Source organism: Solea senegalensis, linkage group LG20 (genome assembly GCF_019176455.1).
Source record: "Solea senegalensis isolate Sse05_10M linkage group LG20, IFAPA_SoseM_1, whole genome shotgun sequence".
Taxonomy (NCBI): Eukaryota; Metazoa; Chordata; class Actinopteri; order Pleuronectiformes; family Soleidae; genus Solea; species Solea senegalensis.
In genome coordinates this window covers 766,705-794,692 of record NC_058039.1, presented here as the reverse complement: position 1 = coordinate 794,692, position 27,988 = coordinate 766,705, and the positions used below count along the sequence as shown (strand labels likewise).

The 27,988-nt window shown below is 40.8% G+C and overlaps 2 protein-coding genes across 2 annotated transcripts; both read right to left on the bottom strand.

Moving 5' to 3' along the window:
- Positions 1-10,943, bottom strand: prrt1 (proline-rich transmembrane protein 1). The gene is made up of 4 exons (XM_044052076.1): positions 10,613-10,943; positions 8,568-8,905; positions 7,092-7,283; positions 1-4,689 (listed from the first exon to the last, which is right to left on the bottom strand). The coding sequence occupies exons 1-4, from the start codon at positions 10,629-10,631 to the stop codon at positions 4,513-4,515; spliced, it is 726 nt and encodes a 241-aa protein (XP_043908011.1). The 5' UTR covers positions 10,632-10,943; the 3' UTR covers positions 1-4,512.
- An 817-nt stretch (positions 10,944-11,760) lies between these two features.
- On the bottom strand, positions 11,761-27,937 carry skiv2l (SKI2 homolog, superkiller viralicidic activity 2-like). Its single transcript, XM_044053082.1, has 29 exons — positions 27,879-27,937; positions 27,424-27,542; positions 26,585-26,706; positions 26,136-26,253; positions 25,725-25,839; positions 25,499-25,573; positions 25,344-25,397; positions 25,079-25,242; positions 24,404-24,559; positions 24,075-24,220; positions 22,894-23,040; positions 22,721-22,805; positions 22,510-22,616; positions 21,262-21,408; positions 21,026-21,122; positions 20,716-20,928; positions 20,319-20,429; positions 20,102-20,213; positions 19,897-20,015; positions 18,896-19,027; positions 18,578-18,715; positions 18,381-18,485; positions 17,619-17,751; positions 16,661-16,787; positions 16,358-16,568; positions 15,331-15,441; positions 13,982-14,200; positions 12,552-12,692; positions 11,761-12,151 (listed from the first exon to the last, which is right to left on the bottom strand). Exons 1-29 carry the CDS (start codon positions 27,889-27,891, stop codon positions 11,951-11,953), a joined length of 3,738 nt encoding a protein of 1,245 aa, XP_043909017.1. The 5' UTR covers positions 27,892-27,937; the 3' UTR covers positions 11,761-11,950.
- Between the last annotated feature and the right edge of the window lie 51 nt (positions 27,938-27,988).

Below are 27,988 nucleotides of genomic sequence, written 5' to 3'. Positions count from 1 at the left end.
TGTCGTTCACCACCAAAAAAATCAGATTCTTTATTTGTTACTAAAACAAGTAAACTTGGAAACAACCAAAGCATTTGAAACACAGTCAGAATAATGAACCTCAAGAGAAGCACACTTACACTGGTGGGTTTCTGTGACCCACTGCGTTACCTGCACACGCTCAACTAAACAAGAAAGAAATCACTCATCCCAGCTCTGTCTGTGTGTCTGTGTGTGTCTGTGTGTCACTGTGTGTGTCTGTCTGTCTGTGTGAGGACCTAAAGACCTATAAACCCACGGGAGTGAGGACATTCTGGGAACATGAGGACATTCTGGGAACATGAGGACATTCTGGGAATGTGAGGACATTCTGGGAACATGAGGACATTCTGGGAATGTGAGGACATTCTGGGAACATGAGGACATTCTGGGAACTTGAGGACATTCTGGGGTTCAATACCTGCTTTTAGGATTAGGCATTTAGTTGTGATGGTTGAAGCAGAAAAGTCTGGTGGCTTTTTCGTCCTTTTTCTCTAGAGCTCCCCCTACTGTACAATTTATGACACGGCCGTAAACAGCCATCCAACCATTGTCTACCGCTTCATCCTCACTGTTGTTACTCCCCGCTGATGCTCCCCACTCCCCATGTGCGAACACAAGCCGTGGAGCCATGTCCGTGCCAGTCGGCATCCCTTTTGTATTCTTCTGTGTCCAGGGTTTACTCGTGTATGGACCCTCACTCAGGCCGACAGTCGTTTCCTCTTCCTCGCTTCCCCCGGGTCGGCGGCCTTGTGTTCTGCTAACCGACAGTAACGGGAGTGGAAACAGCCCAGCCCCAAATCTCAACCACAACAAGCCGTTCAACCACAACAATGACTCCACAGCTGTTAAATGAGGGGAAGAATCCTGTATAGTTCCACTTTAAGGTTAAGGTAAGGGGCAAAGGAATGAGTGTCCTCAGTAAGAATGCAGCACAAGAATGTGTGTGTGTGTGTGTGTGTGGTGAACAGTATATACATATATATACTTATATTTATATATATATATGTACATGTACAGAACGTGTGTCTATGTCTCAGGAAACACACAGGGAGTCGCAGCCTAAACCAAATATGCTGGACATGACTCTTATTATTCAGCACACACACAATTAGAATAATAGTAATACTCAACAGCACTGAGCCCAAATATCAACGTGTCAACAACATAAGCATGGGGTTTGTATTTGTCAAACTGCTGAAGGTGAAGTGTTGAAACAGAATAAGTCAAACTTGAATAAATGTGTATTTGCTCGTCTTTGACACAGAAAATAATTGTGTATTCATCTGTCAGACGATGCTTCCATATTTAGGAGATGATGGCCTACATTTGCAGAACTGGTTTTTACTAAATGAATTGTGAATGATCACCTTCGCTCCTCCATCAAATTGAAAGAATTTACAAAAACAGCTGATTCTTTTCTTCTTTTTTTTAATGGATTTTGAACAACTAAAGAGTTTTTGTGAATCAGGCTGTAGATGTTTAAACGGCGCTCTTTTATCAGATATATAGATATTTTTATTATTCTCTATCCCACAGAGTGCAAGTGAAGTGTTGTTTTTAGTGGCTCTGTGTGTCCGTTTGTCTGTTTGTGTTTCCGCAGTTTGCCAATATGACCAACAGAGGCCGACAGAGTGAACGGGGTGAGTCTGCCATCTCTGAATGACTTGTTTTTCTTTTGGATTAATATCTTTGATATCCCTTAAGTCCAGAGATGTGTTAATGTCTGTCAGTTAGAGATATTAGCTCCTAAAGCTATTACGATTTTACTCAAATTTAGTGAAAAAAAAGTCAAATTCTTAGCAGTTTGATAACTACAAACCCAGATGTGTTTCATGTACTTTATACATCAATAATAATTACAATGTCATACTAATAATAATAATAATAATAATAGTTAATGTTTGTCAAATAATACAATTAGACATCATACTGTCTCTATGTGTGTTCATTGTCAAACACATTGCTTTTTAAATATACTGTATATGTATAATTCTTTTTAAAAAATAGCATTATCATAGGGACCAACAGAGGAAGGAAGGAAGGAAGGAAGGAAGGGAGCAGAAGAGATATGTTAATAGGTCCAATAAGTCATGTGATCAGGAGAAAGACAGGAAGAGAGAGGAAATGATTTCATTCAGCAGAAAGTGCTACAACACAGTAGGCAAAAGTATTTTCTCTCCCTCCCTTTTTTGGAAACATTCATTTTCAGTTCTCAGTTTAACTCCTGAAACCTAACAGAACAGTTAACACTGTAATGTTACAGCTGTGGTATGGAAACCATACGTGAAACCACATTACATGATCTCACAGCCTCAATATTTAAGACAAAATAGAAACTAAGTGAGGATGACATGCAGGGTTGCGCTGCCTCAGAAGTCTCATGTTGCACTAAAGTTTCAGTTTTACAGCAAAGAGCTGTGCGACGATACGCTTCTAAACTACTCGCTAAAACATATGTCAAACCAAGATTCAAATACCTATCATTTAAATGAGCTCATTTTGAAAAATCTACACTCCGGGAAATACTGTACCAGTGGAAATATCCCCCAAAAACAGCTGCGAGACAGTTTATGTTGGCACTAAAAGCTCATTAGCCTACATTTGTGTTTATCATGCACTATGTGAGCTATGAATCTAAGCAGCTACTGCCTGTCATCTGCTTTCTACAAAGTGTATCATCAGCATCGTCATCCTCGTCATCATCCTTGTATGATCTCAAATCTAAGCCAATTCAAAACGAGCAGTACACTGGAAAATGATCAAAAATAATTTGAAAGAATCATTTAACAAACATCATTATTCTGCTAAAATGTTCACGTAACACAAAAACCATGAGTCGTAAATGAACGTTCAGTGTGTGGTAAGCAAGTCAGTCAATGTGTCTGTTAGCAACATCGGCCCCTCAATCCACCCGACCGTCTCTTCTCTCAGCTGTAACACTGTAACACTGTAACACTGTAGCACTGTAGCACTGTAACACTGTAACACTGTAACACTGCTCTGGACAAACATGGCACTTTTTAGAATGTGTTTAAAGAGGAAAACGTGTGTATGTGTCTGAGACTAAAATCTTCCTCTGTCCTGAAACACCTCCTTTGGCTGCTTGTGTGTGTGTGTGTGTGTGTGTGTGTGTGTGTGTGTCCTCCCACTGATGCTGTGTTCACACCACGCGCAGCACGATCACTTTACTGCATTTTTAATTTTCCTAAGAGAAGACAGAAGTACAACGGGCATCAACCGTGGCTAATATCAGCCGCATTGTTGCGTTCCATCCTATGTGTGTCTGCGCCGTCTGGAGCCGGACACACCCTTGGCGAGTCTCACCATTTACTTAACGAGTAAACGAGCGGACACTCCGCGGCTGTCACACGGTGGGAAATCCTGGCATCAAATTAGTCTGGTGTAAACACAGCATAATGCTGCGTTCCATTTACATCGGAACTCGGAACCCGCTGTGTTCACTGTATCTCGAGCTAGTGATAGCCACTGTTAGCAATACTAGTCCATCACAATGCACACAAACATTTGCACAATGGTGTGTTGTGCAAATACATCTACGATTAAATATGAAGCTCGAGTGTGTGTACGGTGGATTCATAGTGAAACAAATACACTGAAGTGCTATGAAGAGTAAAATAACAGTGTTTGTAGGTTGTTGAGGTTGAAATCCGAGTTCCTGACTTCAGAACTTCTAAGAACGCACCGGGACGTCATCAGAGAATACTGTATATGAATCAATAGGGAGTGAAAGCAGCTTTGTTTCCGTCCTGCAGCTCATGTTATCTGAGTGGAAATATTGAGCGGTCAGTGAGCTAACAGCAATACTGGGCCGTGCTAGTATTTGGTATTCGAATGTCAGCTGTGATTGTTTGTGTTTTTGGTCATCAGTCGATCAGTCAGTGCGTTTACATGCACAGTTTAATCGAGCTTAGGATGTCGCTCCATTAAACTGATGTAAGTCAGGCAATCAGACAGCCTGACGAGTCCAGGTATGTATGCAGAGCAGAAAAGACATTTATATGGACGGTGCTGTGGTTCTGTACCGGCTGTATGTTAATAATGATACAAATTACATGGACATGTCTCTTGTGGTTCTTGTGTTGTCCAAAGTAAGACAACAGCACTGGAGTTTATACGTCGTCTCTTTCTACTTTCGATTCAAAGACCCTTAAGTGCATGCACCAAACGCCAAGTTCGACTCAGGAGTAATCGGACTATGAATCGCATTATCCAGGTACGTTAGTCCGACTAAGACTAGCTTGATTTTAGTCGGACTAACGTGTTTACATAATATTTAAAAAATAAATAAATTATTGTCTTAATCTGACTAAAATCTGACTTTTAACATGCATGTAAACGTACTGAGTGTGTGTGTGTGTGTGTGGCTGAACACAGAGGGCCAGCAAGCACTAGAGTTTTCAGAGATCCTGTTTCCTCCAAATAGTTACAGTAGCTGGACAACACGTGCCGCGGTTTCCTGTCGACGTGGAGCTACGGCTCCCAGTCGTCGTCATGGTGCTGCGAGGCGATGATGACCACCACGGTGAGGATGGTGCACAGCACGATGGAGGCGATGCCGACGGCCAGGCTGATGAAGGAGAAGTTGCGCGCCTCGCGGGAGGCTATTTCTGCCGACACCATGTCCCCTCTGGCTATCGCCGTACGCACCTGCGTGATGCAGGAGGGATGTGGGCAGGAGGAGGAGGAGGAGGAGGAGGAGAGAAGTGGAAAACGTGTTACATAAGAAGAGAGAGAGAGAGAGAAAAAGTCTAAAACAGCATGAGTGGATCGATTTCACTGCAGCGCAACAGGAGTGTGTGCAGAGGGGGCCGTGCTGCAAAACACTAACACACCATAACAACATGCAGAGGAAAGTGCGTCCATGCCTTGTCAGCTCAGCTCAACTCAGAGCCGGCTGAGCATGTCCAGAGGAAAAAATCCATTCTGTCCCGCTGCACCAACAGTGATGCTGTTATGTAATACGATCAGGTCGAGAGCATGCTGGTGAGAGCGGTCTGAGACTGCAGAGGTAAACCATGTAGTGAGAGAACCACAGGAGAGTGAAGAGGAGCTTGCCTCAAGTTCCCCTGACAGCCGGTCACAGGTTACAGACAATAAATAACCTAATAATAGTCAAATATATCAACGTACATGCTGCGGACATGAAACGCCATGTTTGCAGCCTAAGATGCAGCGATAATAAACAACCTGTCACAGTTCACTGCGACCGATATAATGTCCCCGACATGCTTTCTATGAGTTTGGAAACAGGTGGAGAGGACATTATTCCAGACCTGCAACTTCCTGGTTAACTGAGTCACTGAACGTTTACAAGAGCCTGGAGGGAAACAAATGGACACAATCTGGTTTTTGTAGTGACTGGAAGGGTAAGAACTGCATAAGCATCATTTAGCATCACGTTAGCATTAGCAATGGGCAGTGTAACATAAACACTTGCTGCTGTGCAGACTAACTCTTGGTAAATCCAGTCTGAGTCCATGATTTATCAAGAGAGAACCACAAAATCTGTTGCTTGTGTTTGTTCCCGTCACTCCGTCTTCTTCTGCTCACTGTGAACATGTATCATAGCGGTCATTCATTCATTCATTCATTCATTCATTACATACAAATGTCTCCACCAATAAAACTAATGCTATTAGTAGTGGTGCAGCACTCAAATCACCTATATTTTAATGTTGTTTCCTCTCGTCGTGGTTGTAAGACAGCAGGAACATGACAGGAGAGTGTGTGTGTGTGTGTGTGTGTGAGAGAGAAAAACACACACACACACACACACACAGAGTTTTGTGTGTGTGTGCATGTGACATGTTAAGTAGCAGTTCCTAGAAATAGGGCTTCCCCGAATGTCACGGTGTAATTCCAACATGATTCTCCATCAACACACCAAACACTTCAATGCATCATTAATCAGCTTCTGAGAGAACAAGCTCTGCCTTGTGCTGTATGAACTTTAAAAGTGATTATGGTGAAGCAGCATATCACACTGAGCAATCTTTTTGTAGAATCTCAATCCAGTTTCCTGCTTCTGCTTCACTATTTTCTTGATTCTTCATCATTTAAGATAATTGGAAATATGGATTCAGTCAGTTTACAGTCCAGGGACAGCCGTCATCATATTCAAAGCTGTGTTTCACCTTTATACAAACAATTCATTTGGTTACGTCACTTATTTTCTAGTCTTTGTTGTCAGGAAGAAATGAAAACCTGTCACATTCTGTTTCTGAAAAAATCAAATGCAACCAAGAAATTCTGTGGCTATTATTATCATTATATTATATTATCCAAATAATAATAATACTAATGACCTAACATTCATTATTTATTTTTTTCTTTTCAAATGACAAACTCAAAGAATACATCACTACAACAGTGAAGCTGGAGTGATGTATTCTTTGAGTTTGTCATTTGAAAAGTCATTTGGTTGTCATTTGGTTATGCTTGTGTGTGTGTGTGTGTGTGCAGGGGCGGTTCTACAAGTGGTCAAACAGGGGCCAGTGACTCTGATCCTGGTCCCCCCCATGTCCTCCCTCCAAACAAATAATAAAATAATTCATTTCTTGCTGATGTGAAAGCAGGGACCACTGTGTGTTAGCATTCTTGTTGGTAATTGCGGTGTTAAACTGTGTGAATACAGTGTGTTATTATTATTATTTTTTATTGTTATTATTATTATTATTATCATTATTATTATTATGGAGTAAATTCATACTTGAACCAAACAGAACTGAATCATCCAAGGAAGAGGAATCATTTGTCCTGAGGGAAACAAAATCTCCAGCCAATTCATCCAAGAAGACATTTCACTCAAAATGTTGAGTGGGAGATTATCACCTGGGGATTATGTCATGTTAAAGCACAATTATCCCTCAAGTATTTGAGATATTTCATTCTTAAAGAGGAGGTTGTCCCATGTGGCAACGACAAGCATGTTTCCACCATTATTATTTTTTTAATGTCACTCAATTGGTGGAGCACATTTCTGCAGGTGACTGCAGCTCTTGGACGTATGATATCATGATAATAAAGAGATATTATGAAGCAGCACCAACCTGCACAGCTTTGATGATGGCGATGATGCCCGTCGGCCAGAAGCAGCAGACAGTGGTGAGGACAGCGATGGGCAGGTAGTCGTGCGGCGGCCGGCGGTCCATCAGTGTGATGCTGGGTGGCATTTGCATGGGATGAATCTGGCCTGGTGGTATACCTGCGTGGGCTCCTCCAGCTGGCATGTAGGGCTGACCCTGCGGAGAGTATGTGAGTTTATAGTAGCTGACAAAACACGTTCTCCTCAAAAGACACAAGGACAAAGGAGGACGGTGAGACTGTCAAACTGATTTACATGTGCTTTATTTTAGCAGTAAATAAATAAGTCCGACAGAGTGCAGCCCCTCAGGGTTGGCACTCAAAGACATTTTTTTTTACCAGGTTCTCTCTCAAAATTAACAAGAGAGTTACAGCGAGCAGACACAAAAATACACCAGATGTTCCTGTGTTTGGTGTTTTTGAGAAAAAACTAATCTATCCACGTTTTACACGTCTTCCTGAGGTGGGCGTGGCTGGCAGTCACAGGTGAGCTCATTGACACAGCTGTGGCTGCCTTGTAATCAGGCTCTGTCCCTTTATGTGCAGTAGCTTAGTGGACTTCTATCAATCATCATGTATCAGCCCCGCCTCCACACGTGTCAGACATTCTGTGATAAACAGCTGATTCTGAACAAACTAGACATAACAACTGGGGTTTTTGAGCAAAGACAGAATTCACTTGTGCTTTCAGTCAAATTGCAAGAGAGAGTCATTACATTACACTACATGTCATTCAGCAGACACTTTTATCCAAAGCGACTTACAATGGAATTGAGTACAATCAGCCAGGGGTGGAGTCAAACTTGTGACCATTGTGACCATGATGTCTTTTGCACACAGGGTACTGGTCTTAACCACTGAGCCACTCCACCCCATGTGGAGCTAAGGGTTAATCAGCATTGTGTCAACACATTTGTTGTATCACAAGATACAATAAGGCAACCGATTGCTTGTTGCTTGATCCTGTCGGTGTGGAGCTCAGACAGACACGGCGTCTGTTACCACTTCAGAAAATCACCTTCACGCTGCTTTCATGGAGCCATCAGTCGCTTGTCGCTTTGTTGTGGTACGTGGTCAAGCCTCTGCAGTTAGTTTTTTGCCTGATTTTTGTTTTTCTTGTGCCGGATTTTTTTTTTTTTTCTAGCCCTAATACTCCTTCATAAAATGATCTTCGATGAGAGACGCAATAATCATTGTCACAAAACATTAACCAACATGTTAGATGTTTCAAAAGCAGCTCATGTTGAGTCACTAAGTGGCTGCAAAGCAAAAAACTTTTCACTATATATAAGAAATGTCCTAGTACAATATTTGGAGACTATGGACTTAATGAAATACATTTTCAATCATCCAGTCTGAATTTGTAACGATGACGGATGGAAACCATCAGGAATTGTTATGTGTGATTTGATGAATGTAATTCTGCAGCATCACTGACTTACCGATGCCATCGGGTAGACGGGTACGTAAGCGGTGCAGGGCTGCAGCTGGAGAGGGTAGCCCGGGTGGAGGTATCCGACCGGCGGGTGAGGCACATTGCCCCCGGGACCCTGGGTCTGTACAGTGTAGCCCTGTGGGGCCCCGGGAGGTCCCAGTGGGCCGCTATGGAACTGGGTTTCCTGGAGGTAGCCGTCTGAGCCCGGGGGAGGAGGAGGAGGAGGGTAGCTGGGCTGGGTGCCCGGGGCGGGGGCCATGCCAGGGTGTTGGCCCGCGCTGGGGTCCTGCCAGCTGGGGAGGTACGGAGGGGGCTGCATGGTCTGGCGACCAGAGTCATCCAGACCTGACAGAAGAAGAAAAAGAGCAAAGAAGATGTTTAAAATAAGTTAGTATTACTATTTTATAACGTTGAAGTTCCCACACACCAGAGCCATTACTGATGATATTAAAATAATATTACTGATACAAAATGATTACCACACTATTACTGTATTGTTACTGTACAGTGATATAAAGTATTTATATTTTTTTATCATACAGAAGCAAGCACAAGGGAAGGGGAAACCAGCTGTCACTGCCTCATAATAACATGTTACATTCATAATAACATATGTTACATTCATGATAACACCGGTTACATTCATAACACATGTTACATTCAAAATAACATGTGTTACACTCATAATAACATGTGTTACATTCATAATAACACCTGTTACATTCATAATAACACGTGTTACATTCATAATAACACACGTTACATTCATAATAACACGTTATATTCATAATAACACGTGTTACATTCATAATAACATGTGTTACATTCATAATAACACCTGTTACATTCATAACACGTTACATTCATAATAACACGTTATATTCATAATAACACGTGTTACATTCATGAAACTCAACCATGACCAAAATGACATTTCATACAGTTTGAGAGGTGTGGCGTAAACATGGCAGCAGTGATTCACGATTGAGAGTGAGTGTGAAAGTGTCTTGAGAGTGTTGAATGTACTGTATTTTCTATCTATATTATATTATATTAATAGAAAATTCCATTAATTTCTATTTACAGAGCATATGAGAGATGAAAGGCATTTTGGATTATAGTGTGTGAAATGAATCTGTATAAATATAACATTTTAAATCTATTTTCTGTCAATTGCACATTCACAGAATTCATTATACTTTTTTCATTATAATATAACCATGTCAATAATTTGATTATGACTAATGTCGATTTTTCACACACGCCATCTTATTATAAGATGGATTATTATAAAATATACACATCTATATAATACAGCTATGAAATGGGATTATGCCACATCTTAATCTCATTACTGCTGATTCTGAATATATGGATGAATTGGATTTTAATTCACACCGTTGCTATGCACTGTATGTACTTATGTATGTATATCACTTTTCCTTATATTTCACAAATAACATTGTAATAGAATAGTATTACTGTGGTCATAATCATGCAATTATCACGCAATAACTGTATGATTATTATCATAATCATGCAGTTATACTAATATCATAAAGTTAATCCCATTACACAGATAATTCTGTCTCTTTGATACATTATTACTTATTACTGACTGTAATATGAGCATCACCTTTATTATAGTTACACAGATAGACAGATCAGCATCATCATCACCTTCACCATTACCATCATCATCAACATCTCCACCACCCCCATTATCATCATCTTCACCATTACCATCATCATCATCATCAACATCTCCATTATCATCATCTTCACCATCATCACATCACTATCACCACCTTCACACCATCATCATCACCACCATTACCCTCATCATCACATCATCTTCATGAGCATCACAATCATCAACATCTCCACCATCATCATCGTCATCTTCCTCCTCGGTCCAGACAGATGATGGACAGACAAGAACAGATGTGACGTGTGTGACGTCATTAGTGCTTTAATTAGGCTCCAGAATCCACACACAATCAAAGCTAAGCTAATTAAAACCTTCAGTGCGACACACACACACACACTCACCGTGTTTTTCCGTCGACATAGCTTCCTGTTTTTGTGCGCGTGGACGCCTTTGACTCCGGCTGATTGTTAAAACAGGACTGTGCTCGGGTCGCGCGCAGTGATGCAGACTTTTATTCCAAATGTGTGAAATCCATCCTCTTTAAGTTGTTTTCATCTTCAACCACCCACACACACGCCCCACACACACACACACGCACACACACACACTCACTCACTCACTCACATACACAGACACGGTTTAATTATGACAATAAATTCAAGAGAAAGAAATTAATCCCAGCTGTTTTGGCAGTGCGCAGTCTCTCTCTCTGTGTGTGTGTGTGTGTGTGGCTGGTTGTCTAATAATAAGGCTTCTCTCTCTCTCTCTCACTCACACACACACACACACACAGAGAGAGAGAGAGAGAGAGAGCTGTCGTTGTCTTAAAGCTACAGTACATCACGTCACTGCTCAACAAAGAGACTTCCTCTCACCCTCTCACTCATCCATGTTGTCTTCATCCACCGATTTTCCTGCCACATCTGTTTCACTGTTTTTGCTTCATAATTTAAATGTTCTACAGACTTAGAACATATTTCATGTTACATAAATCATTAATATGTTAAAGAATTAAATCTGAATTAAATATGACGTCAACATTAGCAACATTCAGATTGTAATAAGATTATGACAGAAATCCGCCTGCCTTAATCTGAATGAATTCACAGATAATCAGATTCAGTCCTGTGTTCAGATAACGTAGCCACGTTTACTCTTTTCAGACTACAGTGAGTGATAATCAGATTCTGCTCTGTGACACGTGAACAGGAACATTGTTCACATGAAGGTAAACATGTGGTGAAACCTGCCGTCACTTTTTTCTTTCACTCATTTCACCACTTCATTCTTTCTCCAGTGATAACAAACTTCAGAGTGTATGTTGCACAGATTCTTGTTTATACTCACATTTCTCCTTTGTAAACAGTTGCATTTATATTCTTCATTTTCTTGCTCTCGTTCTGCACCAACAACCAGAACAAACTCCTCGTTATGTGTAAGCTGTACCTGACAATAAAACACAGTCTGATATCCATTAATCATGTTGACAACACAGACAAAATATAATCTTCAATCAAATGAAGCAGGAAAAAAGAGAATAATAATGATGTTGTTTTGTTACAGGTTTTATTTCTGTACAATAAATTACAATGCAGATTTGAAGTTCATTCCTTGGTCTGTTGTTTAAAATCATTCCTCTTTGTTCTGGTCAGACATTTGTCATGTAAACATCAGCATGTTTTGTAGGCACATACAGTACTTTATTCACACATATGCAACATACGTGCACATGTTCACCCTCAGTGGGTGTAAAGGGAGGCGGTGAAGACGATGTCCCTGCGGACGGCCAGGGACGCCTTCTCCATCTTGCTTCCCAGGACGGAGTCCCCCACGATGCGTGCGGCCTGTCGCACCTCCTTCAGGACCTCGTCCAGGCGCTGGATGCAGCGGACCACCGTGCCCTCCTGCACGTCTGTGAGCAGGGCGATTTCTGCAAACGGCTGCAGCAAGGAGCAGAGAGGGAGGACGTGTGGTGTCAGGAGGTCAGTGAGAAACGACAAACATGTAAACCGATGCAGAAGATGAACATTCTCTGCTGCTGCTGCTGCGTGTAATAGTGCTCTAATGGTTTTAAAGTTGACACTGTTTTCAGCGTCTCATAATATTAAATATTAAATTAGTGATGAAATTTACAGAAGCATGATGATACCAGGTGCACAAAATAAGCTGCTCCCTCCTGGACATTTACCATGGAGCTCTCTGCAGCAATAATGTTTTAATGTTTATTGATTTTGTACAATGAAGATTTATATAAAATATTATGTTAATTTCACTACAGAAGAGACTAAATGAGCTCATATATAGCCTAAATCAAGTAAACCAATGGGGTTAAAAGCTCACCATGCCTCTGGCCCAGCAGTACACAACCTCCGTCAGACCAAACTTGAACTGGCCGACAAACTCCTCAGCCGTCTGCGCTATCCCACAATTCCTCTGCAGCTCTCCGATTCGCTGGGCCACTGACAGCACCCGATCAATGCCCTGAAAAACAAAGAGAGAGAGACGTTAGAAAGAAGAAAGGTTTAATTTTTAGAATTCAATTCAATTCAATTTGTACAGAGCCAAATCATAATGTTTACATGATCTCAGGTAACTGTCTGAGTCAGTGATGACATGTTTTTACATCTATGATGTCATTTATATAAGCAGCAGCAGAGATATTTGATAAATATATAATTATCAGGATCCTGCAAACTGCAAGAAAGACACACTAGGGAGAGAAAGAACAAGGTTAATGACATAATGAAGTCATATTCATACAGTGTGAGAGAGTGAGTGTTAGTGCACAACAGGACATTTCCCCAGCAGAGACACAGACTCAGACAGAGCACCAGTGAATTATTAAGTGAGTCTGAGACTGGGGTGAGTTTGGCAAAGTGCCCTTGTCCTTTCTACAGGAACAGGATGTTATACATCAACTGTGCACAATGAAATACAGAGTGAGAGTGAGAGTGTGTGTGTGGCTCTGAACAGCATACATCATGTTCACTGGCCATTCTAAAGCTGCAGTGTGTAACTTTGAAATAGAAATAAATGACTGCTACATTAAAACCATTGTAAAATAAGTTCATACAATTCTAATTAAAGTGTAACTAAACCCATAAAGCACTTATTTCAGGTATAAATCAGTGAATGTGTGTATTCAGTGAATGTTCTTTGTTGATCCAGGTTCAGTTATAAATGATAAATTATTCATGAAATTATAATTATAAATGATATATGCATCTACCGACTCTCTGGTCAAACACCAGCTACTTCATTCAAATGTTTTAATCCACACACACAATCAGCACAAGGGTTGTTGTCCAAGACTCCTCCCCCTTTCATAAAAGAAGGAGTTGTAGCTTCTTCATCTTTCTCTGTCAGGTTTCACTACCAGACCACGCCCCCTGCACTGAGTGCAGTAAGCTCTCAGCCCAAGTATTGGCATTTTCAAAGTCATGCAATAGGTGGAGTTAGCCTCAGCAACATTGCACTAGTAAAGCAATGCGGCTGTAAAGAGTTCAGAGTATGACACACCCACTAAGAGTTTCAGATGTGAATTCTACTGCTCAAAAAACCCAGTTGTCTTGTCCCCGCCCACCCGAGCGCTGCTGCTGTATACACAAACGCTCCCCTCAGTCAGGTCTGACAGAGCCTGTTTTCATACGATGAACGCCGCATACAAATAACGTCACATTAGCATTAGCAAAAGTTACACAGTGCAGCTTTAATTTTAGTGTTTGTCGTGTGATTCAAGTGAAAACACAAAATGGCCCCTCCCTCCTCACCTCCTGCAGCGTGTTAGTAATGTGCGGTTCCACCTGCGTGTTCTGTGTGAACACCAAACAGGACAGCAGGGCGGCGCTCTCTTCGGGCGCCAGTGGACTCAGGACGTTCTCGAACAGCAGCTCGGTCAGCAGCAGCTCGTGGCTGCTGATCTGACAGGCGACGCGGCCTTTCAGCTGCACCGCGCCGCTGCTGTCGATGTACTGCAGGGACTCGAGGACCTGAGGAAACCACAGACAACTCATGAAGGTTTGCACAGATTCAATGGTACAAGCTGTCAATCACACAGCTGTTCACTCATGGGCGCCGTGATTTAATGTTTATTTTTCTCATTTACAGCGTTAACATCGTGTTCTATTGACGTGCTGAAACTCGTGAATGAGACCATGAACTCCTCAGGAAAATGTTATCAATCACGTGAGAAGCAGAAGCTCTTTTTGCAACCAGCTGCCCCCTGGTGGCTAACTGCTAATTCCTTCCTACTTCCTAGAATCCATCCAGAAGTCTACCAGTGCAGCTGCTAAAGTACAAATCAAAGAAATACTCAACATGCATTTGAAAAGGTACAGTGTGTTTAATGTATGTGTTGTATTATTACACATAAATAGTAGTAATGTCCTCCACCTCACCGCTCCCCTCAGAGTGTGTTCAGTGAGTAGCTTTCCGTTGGCATCTCATTTTAGCAAACTCAACACACATTTAGTTTGTCCAAATGGTGACTTCCTGAGAGCTGACCCCGGATCTTAATATAAATGTAAAAGGCTAAATTAAAATTAAGTTAAATTAATTAAAACTTCAGTTTCTGCTAAAGGAAAACCATTTCCCCAAAACTTTACACACTGCACTGTTAAGTTAAAAGTACAATTTTATTTAATAAAATATAAATTCTGGACAAATGTTCTTGGAAGCAGTAAATTCCTCTGAATTCACTAAATGAACGGTCACTTCCTGGTTTTTAATACTATTTCTGTAAGCGGTCAATCAAAGACGCACGACAGTGGAGGACAGTGGAGGACAGTGGATAATCCTGACCACCAGAACCTTCTCCAACACACTGTTACAGCATGACAAAGAATTTTTCCTGCCACAGGCCATTACAATAATAATTCATCTCTGTCTGACAGATAGAACTCAGAACCCTCTGCTAAATCCACTTCATAATTTCTCATATGTAGTTGTAATTTTGTACATATTTAGTATTCTATCATTTTATTCTCGTGTGTTCTGATGTCCAAATCTGCTGTAACAGAATCATTTCACAGTCAGTTCTGTTGATCTACTTTGACTAAAAATGTCCTGACAGAGAAAAGAAGGGAAGACAGGGAGTGTGTTGTCTGATCCGATTGCAAACCTTGATCCTCTGGTGATATTCAGGCAACAGAGACAGAGACTGATCCGACACCAGGAACAGCAGCCTGTCCAGCTCCTCCTGCACGCTCATCCTCTCCGTAACCCGAGCAAACTGAAACCAGACACACGGACACTGTGATCAACCCGAGTACAAACAGCAGCGCTGAAGCGCTTGACCTCCTATTGTCCTCTCATTGTCAGGACACAGGAATGTCTTGGTCAAATTATTACATAAACCAACTGAGGTCAATCACTGTTAACTAACAGCTCAAAGTGTCGAGCATCAACCATCACTTTGCTTCTGTGATGCACAGAGACACAAACAAGTGGGAAAATGAGACAGTGATGCTCATCTTACAATGAGTTTGTGTGTGAGGAGAGAGATAATGATCAGCTGCAGCAAACACAGGACAGCAAACACAACACAGCGTCTCTGAGAGGATTCTGCTCTCACACACTGATGTTTATTATTGTGAAAGTGGAGGAGGAACGATTGAAGGATACGAGGAAACGGAGACCCAAAGGAAAAGGAAGAGGATGAGTGCAGGCCAGGTTATAAAATGAATCAGCTGCATAGATGACATGTCAATGCCACACAATTGCCTCATCAGTAATCTGCATATTTCAGACAAGATAAATAAATCAATCTTCAAAGAGTTAAAGCTGCAGTTTGCAAAGTTGATGATTTTTGTTGCAATGTTGTTATTATTATTATCATTATTCTTATTCTACCTCTGATCTTTGAGAACAGAAACGATAAAGTGTCATGATTGATATGGAAACAAGCTCTGACCTGACTGAGGGAGCGGGTGTGTGAATACAGCGGCAGTGCAGATTTATGACCGGCTTGTTTTTGAGCAGAAACTTTTCTTTGTGCAGTTTTGCTGTTGCCTCCGTCTATCTCGACATAAAATGAATCACTTCCTGTGAGCAGTTACTCAGAAATACCCAGAGAGTCATGTGGAGCTGATGAACTTAATCAGCATTGTGGGAACTCACTGGACAGTGGGGATAAGACAGACACACACCTGCTCTGCGAACATGGGCGAGTGGGTGCAGTTGAACTCTTTGAGACTCTCCCGCAGCACACGTAGTCTCATGGAGTTCTCCACCACATCCACGCCCTTCAGCTGGAGGTCGTTCACGGGGTCGAGGGCCGCTATTCCCCCCGGGTTGGCCTCAGCCAATCGCAGGAGCTCCTGGGTCGCCGTGGAGATAGCTTGGCCCGGAGGGTCAAGTCTAAGAGAACAAAATGGAGGGATGAAGACGGAGAGAAAGATGTCTTCAGAAATGTGTTGAAATGTGGCAGCGTGGAGCAGCGGAAGACGCACCTGAACCGCGGTTGTTGCCTCTTGTTGTAGTTGTCAATGATCCTGTCAGGAATCACTTTGAGGGTTTTCACTGTGATGCCTGAAATGTCCTGAAACTTCAGCTTCTGGACTGTGTGGCTGCAAGGACCTTTTCAAACAGACAGAAAAATCACTAATATTCATAATTGTGGGTGGCTTCAGTGAAATTTCATTCTGTCAATGACTCCTTACTCCTGGTTGTATATGGTGTGATTGTTTTCACTGTTCGCTTTAATGTTGTCTCATCTTTTTTTTTAGATGTATTTATTCTTTTACTTTTCGGAGGAGAAAGCAAAGCAAAGGACTACGGAAGTAAACAAACAGCGTTAATTTTTACATGTTAAATTATTTTAATTAATCGCCAAAATGAATGCATTAACACTGACAGCACTATTAAATAATAATAATTAGACTCACTTTATCTCTCGCTCCATCTTAATCTAATGTCACTATATCAGTGTGTGAAGTTTATGTGAGGAAGAGGAGGATGATGAGAGGGAAAATCTGCCACCTGTGAAGTGAAAAGTCTGTCTGTGACGTTGTTCAGTATATTTACACGACTGTATTTAAACCTTGATGATAATGGTGTCACTGCTCAATATTTTCTCAGGTGGTCCTTGGAATGAAAACTATGAGAACATGACCTGCAACCAAGAACATATTGGATGAGTCGACTCATCTGAGCCAAGCTTTATCATCTCTTTTCCTCTAAATGGGAACTTCGTTTACAAATCATTGACATACTTTTCTGTTGAAAACGACTTGAAACTAGTGATTGAGACCATTAACTCCTCAGAAAAATAGAAGTAGAATCTCTTTTTTGCAACCAGTGGAGTTGCCCTCTACTTTCATCCTACATCCTAGGCTTGTCTTTTAAAACCTGGAAAAAAAATAAATTTTTAAATCGTTAAATCTGGCTTCTAGCGGTCCATTAACCAACCTTCAGGTACAAACAGAGCTGTGTTGTAGAGGTGAGGCAAAGAGGTGTTGCTGGCTTTTCCTTCTCCTTCCTCATTGCCTTTCTCACAGATGATCAGAGTTGTGAAGGCGCGATTCACTGAGTCACTGGACACCTGAGGCCGGAGACAAGACGGATGAGTCAAAACACACACACACACAGTGGGCCCTTTGCACAGCTGCCATTCTAACACAGGTGTTACTGAACTGTTCAGTTCATTTAAGACAGGACAGTGTGAGAGTGATAGACCTCAGTAAGCTAAATGGAACTAGATTACCAAATGAACCCTCAACTATTTTGACAATTCCTCAGGAAAATGTTTATAAATCAAGTGAGAGAGTAGAAGCTCATTTTCTCATAGACTTCCATTTAAATGGTTTATTTTTTGCAGCCAGTGCAGTCGCCCCCTGGTGGCTACATGCTACTTCTCTTTTAATTCTTAGGCTTTGCATTTTAAACCATAAGGCTACGTCCATTTTTTTTATAGTCAAAGAGACTAATTGACTTCAGCTGGTTACAGTAGACTTGTTTACCTCGATTGCCGTTTGCCCAGTGAATGCTGAAAACTATACTGTGATTTTATTGTAATTAATGAGGACAGAGGACAGACAACAGCATTCTCAAAATAAGTTAGATTTTTTACGACCTGCGGATAAAACCCCACAATCAACTATTGTTCCAGTGATCCTGCGTACTGCAGCTTTAGCAGCAGATTAAAAACAAACTGAAGACGGTGACACACACCTGTAGGATAACTCCGAGGGCGTTGAGATGCTGCTTGTTGTTAACCACCACAACTCGACCCACAGACAGAGCTTTCAGCCCGTTCACCGACTCCAGCATAGCGCGCTGAAATCACATGAAATGACAATGTTGTTTTTTTTAAAGCAGATCAAAGTGTATATGGCAGTATGTGCTTTATTGTTTGAGCGTCCGTGTACTTGGAGGGCTTCGGTGGTGGTTCGGAGTTCCGTCACTGTGTGGTAGTACGACGTCAGGTCGGACAGCTGGCCCTCCGTGTCCAGAGGGGGCAGAGAGGACAGAGTCTGCTTCAGCTGACTGATCCGTGTCTCTTGACTCTGGATGAGGAAAGAACACAGAAGCAGTCGTTTGTTGTTTATGATACAGAGAAGAGAAGGAGGAAAAAATCTTGCTTTTTATTTTCTAATTTGAGTAACTTTTTCCTACTTATGTAACTGTTGTATGCCTGTTGTATGAAGTAATCAAACCTGTTCATGTTCTGCTGGTGTTACATTTACCTGCGTGTCTCTGTGGCATTCGGAGAAGCTCCTCCTCATCATGTCGGTCACACGGAGGGCTTCGACTCGCAGCAGGTTGAGGATCATAGTGTAGGTCAGTCTGAATTGAGACTGGAGGATAGTGGGTTTACCCTGAGACATAGAAAGGAGAAGAAGCAAATCATTTGTTGTTAAGTTGCCATTAATTTACCTTTTCCCTGGATCCTGAGACTATTATCTATATTATCTTCTTGTTTCCAGAATGCAGAATTTAACCTTGATAGAGAAACCTTGAACAACATGTGTCAGACCCCTTCTCTTCAATGGGTGACCAGCTTTAGTCCAGCAAGTGAGAGTTAATAGATGAGACTGGTGATATCCTGTTTTTACTCATTTAAAAACAAAACATGCACAGACCAAATCCAATTATGATTTAGTTCGTCTCGCATTATTTCCCCATTATGTCCCCAGCCTGGATGTGGCTCTGTAAACACTGATAAAACATGAGTGTACTTAATTAGGATTGAAAAATCCACTGACACGTTGGATTAGGGCTGCAAATAACTATTTTTCATCAATCTGTCGATTATTTTCTAGATTAATCAATTAGTTGTTTGAGCCACAAAGTGTCAAAGAATGTTGAAAAATGTTTCCTAAACCTCAAAATCGGGCATAGAAACCAGAAAATCGTAGCAATCAATAGATAATGGATTAATCATTGATTTTTAACGGATTCATTGATTAATCAAAGTGTAAAAAATGAGCAACAAAAACATTGATGGACTTATAATATCATGGCAAACATACAAAATATCTTTACCTTGGCTGAAAAGTGAAGACACTGCCTCTTATACAAGGCCAAGAACTCATTGCCTCTGTTGAGTGACACATTTAAACTGAAATGTTTCCACAAAATGCAACAGAGGCAGAGCGGGTGATAATAACTCACTCGAACAACTTCCTTGAAACACAGTAAATAAGTGTCATATGAGAGGATGTCATATTATGCAGTTGGAGCTCACCAGCATCATGACATGCAGATCTGCCATCTCATGAACGCCGGCTTTACACAGGATAATGACGGTGCCTGTGGCGTCCAGTCCTCTCCTCCCTGCTCTGCCCGCCATCTGAATATATTCGCCTGAAACATGAAGATTTACACAATTCTTAGATTAATTTAAATTAAAAAGCTATGGTTCAGGTTCAGAAAGAGATAGTGAACCAAACCTGGCAGCAAATTCCTAAAGCCGGTCCCGTCGTGTTTCCTGATGCTGTCGAACACCACAGTCCTGGCAGGCATGTTCACTCCCATCGCAAATGTCTCTGTGGCAAACAGCACCTGGAGAAATGAGGAGAAGATGCAGAAGAATGTTTTATCCATGTCTGGGACAAAGCGTATTTGCAGAATGAAGCTTGAAGTAGGAGTTTGGCAGGTTCAACTCACTTTTACAAGCCCTCTTGAGAAGAGCATCTCAATGACCTCCTTTAGTATTGGCAGGATTCCGCTGTGATGAACTGCTATTCCCCTCTTCAACAGATCCCTCATGATCAAGATCTATATGTTTATTTAGAGTTGTAACATGAGATATTTTTTGTACTCACATAGTGAGCAAACTTTCAATGTCATAACTGTGAATAATACTCAAAAACTGTAGGGTGTAAATGCACACAGAGCAAGGCAACAGCAACAATACACTACGAACAGGTTAGAGCGTTAATAACATCCACACACTGCAGCTTTAACTCTGCTAAATAATGTCAGTCTTATGAAGGTGCTATGTCAAAACCTACAATGATATCATTATATCATAATAAAAGCCTAAGAAGAGACTCCTCGTTACCTGAGGCAGCTGTCTATCTCCTCCCCGGAGGCGACTCAGGCTCTTCTGGAAGAAAGAGTGGATCTCTGCCTTCTCTATGGACGTGGTCAGATCCATGGAGTCCAGGGAGCGGGCATTGTCATCACAGCGTGTTCGCGAGAAGGTGAACGCCACTACCGGGGTCTGCTGTCGCTGGGACAGGAAGTGCAGGAGGGTGAGCCACACTGTTCGGTCCTGGAGAGAAAAAGCAGAGAAGAAGAGATTCATAAGAAAGTTGTTTGGGAGGAAAAAAAAGTGGTCGAGGGGACTAAAAGGACAAGAAAGATAATACCTGACTGGCTGAAGTGTTTTGAGAAGTATTTCTTGTGCCAAAGGATTGTGCGTGTTTGCTGGTCCGCTCCTTTTTGGCATCAACGGCTGCATAGTACCTGAGTGACAAACACACACACACACACACACACTCCCTTAATCTTCACTGTCTTTGTCTGTGACTAAAATATCAATATCAATATCAACCATCTATGGGAGAACTGAACAGCTGGGAACAGGAAAAAGAGCTGCCTGCACCCTTTCGTGAGGAAGTTGCCTGTAGCATCCACAAGCAGAAACATCTCTTTCTGGGTCTTGGTGCTGTTTCCAGTGAACAGATAATGCTCCAAAGGCACAGGCCTCTTCATTGTGCTGATCACATAAATATGCCTCTTCTTGATGCGACTGGAAATCAGAGTTTGAGAGGGGAGAAAGATAACTGTTATAAGAATAACAATTTTTCATTTGATATAAACTTGGGTCTGATTTTTTTCAGTCAGCTTCAGAATGGATTGTACTCTTTATTGTTGCTTCACAAACTGTTCTTTAATAATGACAATTTCAGCTAATTTCATTTAGGACGTTTACATGACATTAGAAAAAATATGCTGTAACATATCTGTCCGGCTGATATTGTACTAAATCGAATTTCTCAAAGTTGGACTACCACAGAGACACCAGCAAGAAAAACAGGCTGGTACATTTTTGGGCTGATGAGGAGACCTGGTTTATGATCTGTTAGCTCAAAGAATTGAATATTCTAAAGTATGTGAGAGTGGCACACAAGCTGCAGTTACGGTTGTTTTGCTCTGTGACAATATAGGTCAACCAAAGTAGTAGTAGTAGTAGTAGTAGTATATACCTTTCTAGCAAAAATGTTCTTCAAATATTCAATGGTATTATTAGTTTAATATTTGAATATTCTAAACTACAGCACATGAGAGCTGGTGAAAGTAATGCTGGCCTCACTGTGTGTTGAGCTAATGGGAGCAGTTAACAGGATGCATTCAAAGACCCTGGTAAAGTTCATCACTTTTGAGGGATCTACAGCATGTTGAGCTTAGAAGATGCACTCAAGGAACCTCATCAATTTCATCACTTCTCCAAACACAGTCTACTGACTAAAAGCTTGCTGCTGCCACCTTGTGATAACAGATGCACCACAGATATTTGATCATTATTATTGATTTTGTTATGGATTTATTATCGATTTTATAAATGCAATCATTGATAAAATATGTGTTTTGTACCTTTTAATTATATTAGGAACCGTCACAGGGACTCATTGACTTTTTATAATCAAGCAAACAATGGAATACTCATGCCCATTCCCCATTGCTACCTAGCGTAGCAAAGGTCGACAGACTTCATTCAATAAATAAATTATGAGCTGGCGTTTGTGTACTGGGACAAGGAGAAGCAGAAGTTTAACGAACATTGTAGTGTAGCTACAACCGTAGCTCGACTTAACTGTGCAAGGAAATGCACTGAGTGTTTGACACCTACCCGATCCAATCGCTAAACTCCACAGCGTTTGGCACTGTGGCACTGAGGAGAATGATACTGACGTGATCAGGAAGCATAATCAAAACCTCCTCCCACACGACGCCCCTCTAAGGAAAACAAAAGGACAAAGAAAGAGGGAAGAAAACTGTTAATCATGCCTCAAACATTAAAACAGATAACTGAGGGAAAATCAGCTGGGACCGTCCCTTACCTCAGCGTCATTGATGTAATGAACCTCGTCAAAGATCACCCACTCCAAGTCTCTGATGACCTCAGAGCCGTTGTAAAGCATTGACCTGTGCAAGAAGAGAAGGAGTTAAGAGTCTTAAAGCTCATCCACCTTTGATAAGACCACAAACCATTGTTACATGTCACCCTGAGCACCTGAGGATCTCAGTGGTCATGATGAGGCATGAAGATTCAGGACTGAGCTGGACATCGCCTGTCAGGAGTCCCACATCCCCGAAGGTGTTCTTAAAGTCCCTGAACTTCTGATTGGACAATGCTTTGATGGGGGATGTGTAGATGGTCCTGTCAAAAGACACAATCAGGAGTTGCAGAGTATGAGATGAAAAAAGTATGTGTAGAATTTCTTGTTGTAACAATTTTGCTTTTGCTTGTATCATGTGACCAAGTTCTTGTGATTAATAATCAAGCTGGTCATTATACTAGCTATCTGAGGCCATTCATTCATTCATTCATTCTCTCCTGCTCAACATCCTTTAATGTGTATGGTTTAGAGTTGCCTCCACACATTGGACAAGCCTCTCTCTCTGTTTCTTAGCATAGCAAAATCTCATGTTGACACAAGACAGATGGAGGCAACAGCAGATTGAGGTAGTACAGAAAGACAACTGCAAATAGGTTGGAGTATGAAAGCACAGAGAACGACCTCTAATGTCGTCACTCATTATTTGACAGCATAAATGCTTCTTGTCCCCGCCCACACACAAATACACATAAATGCTCCCTCTGATAATAGGGTCTGATAATAGCGTATTTTCAGATGGACACAGAATACAATTAATGTTACCCCATTTCTGTTCTTGAAGACCAAACTGAGACAAAAATCACCAGACATTTTTAACAGCTTTAAAAACCACCACTTTTTCTTCAATGTGAGCGCCGTGTGGATTTTTTCCCACAAATTCTGTCATTACAAATTGGTTCGAACTTGATTTATTAAAATATGGCACAACTGCTAATCTCCACCTCAACACGTGTCAGTCTGAGGCAACAATATGTTGCTAATAAAACATTCACATAATTGTTAATTTTCTGAAATTTCCTTTACCATAAGTGTTTGGTTAGTGGTTTAACAATGCAGAACTTTTATTTTCAGTAAGGGATTATGTAATGTTATCTGACACTAATCTAATTTTCCTGTTTCTGCATTTATACATTTTTTTAAAACACTAAGCTCCCACACTTGTTTACATCATCTCATCAGCCAACTCTGCTTCACATCGCTGTGCTTAACCTTTTTCAGCTCAGCATGCCTTCACACCCACGTGCACAGTGAGTGAGGGAAAAACAAAAATGAACATGTACCAACGAATACACACCGTGTCATGTGTTTCTGCGAGAGAGCGATGGCATACTCGGCCACCACTGTTTTGCCAGCTGATGTGTGCGCAGCGACAAATACAGAGTCGTGGGCCTCCAGCCTCAGCACCGCTTGTTTCTGGAAAGTGTCCAGCTCAAACGGCCACTGGAGCAGAGAAAGGCGTAGAAAAAGATCACATGATGCTCAGCCACAACAAGAAGTGATATGTTATGTAAGGATTCATCACACAGAAACACAGATGGACAATGAATAAATAAGGAGGTGGAGAACACACAAGCACAGACACACATGTTCTTATATTTCAGGTTAACTGGATAATTGAGTTACCTTGAAAGCTGGGTTGGGAATGCGTTTGTAGAAATCATCACAGGGTGAAGCTACGTCGACAGGGATGGCCCATTTCTTTTTCTTCTCTGGATTCTCTTTTGGCTTTGATTTCTCATCTTTTCCATTCTCTGAGGGAGTGGAGGATGAAACAGCATCCTGAAGACACAGGAGGCAAATTTAGGTCACACACAAAAAAGGGCAGGAATATGCATTTAAATCAGGATTAATTTGCAAAGTTAACCAGTTGTTGGGAAAAACCAGGATGGACAGGATTAGAAATGAGCATATTCAAGGGACAGCTCAAGTTGAGCAGTTTATAAATAAAATAAGAGTCAAGGTCTGGTCATGTGCAGAGGAGGGATAGTGATTATATTATAGGAGGAAAAGAAGAAGGGGATAGGCAGGGCGGGACACCTCATACAGTGGTTAATACAGATAAATAAATATTATCAGGTTCTCAATAGTATCTCAATTCGGGGTGAAAACATTCTGTCTTCTAGGGGGAGCATGACAGAAAATAATTGAGAACCACTGTAAACCACAAGTAAAATATTTCACATCAAAACTGATTAGAATTCAAATACAAAGGGATATATTAAAAATAAATGTTTATGCTGATTATAATGTTAAGGAGTAGAAAAGCACTCGATTAGATGAAAGAACAAGCTGAAATACCTTGATGCCTAGATCTTCAAGACTATTTGTTCTGGGGAGTTTAGGAGACTTTTCACCTCCTTTGCCTTCCTGCTTTTCCTCCGCCTCAGGTTGTAAGTCAACAATGTCCACAAATGTGGACAGGAGGGACATAAGGTTCACTTCAGGCTTTGCTATTTTGGCATCTTGATGAAACAGATATGAAAAGGGACAGAAAGAAATATAATATTACATTTTTTTTACCCTTGTAGTATTTGTTTTCCAACAGGAGAACCTGATAACTAACCTTTGTCAGAGAAGTCTATTCCAGCTTTAAAACCAGGAGGGATTTTGAGCAAATCTTTGAGGGACAAATGAAAAACATTACCAAAAACAGCAGCAATAACATTAAATGTATTGATATTGTTATTACCACACTGCCAATCTAAATCTAAAAATCACCATTCTCAAAGTCTATGTCCTGCTCCAACTCTGATTTCTTCTTGATTTGTTCCAGCGTAAGCTCCTCCATTCCTCCTGTGAAGATCATAACAAATGTAAATGATTTTGAACTGAGAACCTTTGATATTATCATAGAGCAATCACACTCAAAATGAATGGGCACATCGCTTGTTAAAAGTAGGAATATATAAATTACTGAAGAAAATTATGAAAGAATCCATCTCACCAGGAAGGAAGGGGTAGTTAGTGTTGCTTCCACGAAGGCTCTCAGAAGGAGGCCCAGGTTGACGATGTAATGAAAGTGAGTTTTTAGCCGAGAGGCCAGTGTTCTCCTGTAAAACCTAAAAGTAAATTACAAACACAACAGAATTAAAATTACTCATCATTTTTGAATTAAACAAACCCAAGGAAATGCAGCTTATTAACATATATCTAACTAATATCCACATTTAAGACGCTGTAAAAAGTAAAAAAAAAAGAAGAAAAGATAATGAATAATATTCTGTTGCTGATCAGTTATTTCAGCTTCAGAAGAAATTATGATTCCCAAATAAAAACATACTAAAATTGTAGTACTATTAAATTGAGTAATAGTAACAGTATAGTGAGAGTGAGGAACAATGTGTTTGTGAGATACCTCTTTGAAATCCAGCAGCATTCCAGTGGTTGGATCTCTCACGACTGAGAGACCTGAGTGAAGCGGAGACTGAGTGCAGTTGAGTAAAGAGTCAACATTAGGCTCTCTCTTTGTGACCCTGTTAAAGACAACAGGTTATATTTTTGTCTAGTGCATATTGTAAATAATTTGTTTCACTGATTACAAAATGACATGTAATGTACAAAATCTTATCTAATTAAAATGAAGTACACTCTGTCAACAACTAGTTGCATTACTGAACACTAAAAAGTGCAGTTCTGTTTGAGTGGTGTCCTCTGTGTAGTGAACATTCTAATTAATGTTTATATGGAATATGGAATAGTTTGAAAGATTATGTAAAATTTACATTGTCTTTATTAACATTTAAGATGTTAGAGATTTTTCAGTGAGCAATAATAAGATTATCAACATTCAACAGGCATATGTACTTGAGAAACTTCTGGAAGGCAAAGTCAGTGTCGTGAACAGGAAGCCAGACAGGGTCCCGCAAAAACTGGTTTTCAACTTCTGTCTCCAGGTTCAGGCTGGTGGGAGGAAGCCCATGCGGGAGCTGTGAAGGGAAAGGTTGGATATTCATTAAGAGAGGCAACATCATGAGCCAGCAGTATCATGCCACTGTATGTCTTCTGTACCACCAGTGATTAAAGTCAGTCATCTACTTAAAGAAAAATGTGAGAAAAATAAATAAAAACGTACAGGATTTTGTTTGGCATTACAGAGCAATAACTCCATGATAGCCTATCATGTATACAGAGGACAGAGCACAGCCATCACAAAACATAAGTATGTTAACAACCTAGGTGTGGGCATGAAACTAAAGCGTTCCTCAAATTCTAGTGATCCTACTCACTGCAACTTTAAAACCTGAGTGACTAAAATATAAGGGGAAGAATACATTTCATCAACACAAGTGGACTCATAGATGTGTGTACATCTACGAGTGAGTTTTGTCATAAGTGATGAACATGACTTTAAGAACTGACAAGGACATTAGTTTAGTATAATTATTTTAGTACTTGATTAATGATGTTCTCAAATGTCTTGCATTGTCACATTTAGCTATTAAAAACTCAAATTGATTATTAAAATATTAGACGATTAGTTTAGTTATTAGATTGATTAATCAAATAACCATTGCAAACCTAAATAATATCAAATCATAATTGATTGTAACACAGCAAAGCTAAATTATACAAACCTTGTTTGACAGTCACATTTATCCAATATTTACACAAAACTACATTAAATGTGCACTCTCCACACTGACCGTGCTGTGTGGAGGTAGAGGTTGCCCAGGAAGGGGATGTGTGATGAGCTCAAACCTGCCAGAGCATCCCATCTCCAGCAGAGACAGTGGCAGGTCCATAGGGCCCACAGGGGCCACATCTGCACAAAACACACAACAACAATACACTGAATAAGAATGGATAAAACGAAGCTGGTGAACAACCAAACAAGTGGGTTCCAGCCAGAAAGATGTACCAATTTAATTGTATTTTAATTAAGCCACCGATAAGTTAGACGTTGAAAAGTCTTGAAGCTGAATGACTGGAGCCCTGATTGACAGCAAGTTGGCTACTCACAGTTAGCCACATCATCACCAACACAGAGGTAACACCGGCATACAACAGTAGCAAAATAAAACGCCTCTCTTTCATATTCATTATTTATGTGTGTGTATATAGAAGAAGGTTGCTTAACATTTATTAAACTACAACTTACTTATTCTGTCCATGTCGCCACTCACAGGAAGTAGCTTAAAGTTGTCTGCAAACACTTGTCGCACCGGAAATGGTCATATTCCAGAAGCGGAAGCTGCGTGCAAAAAAGAA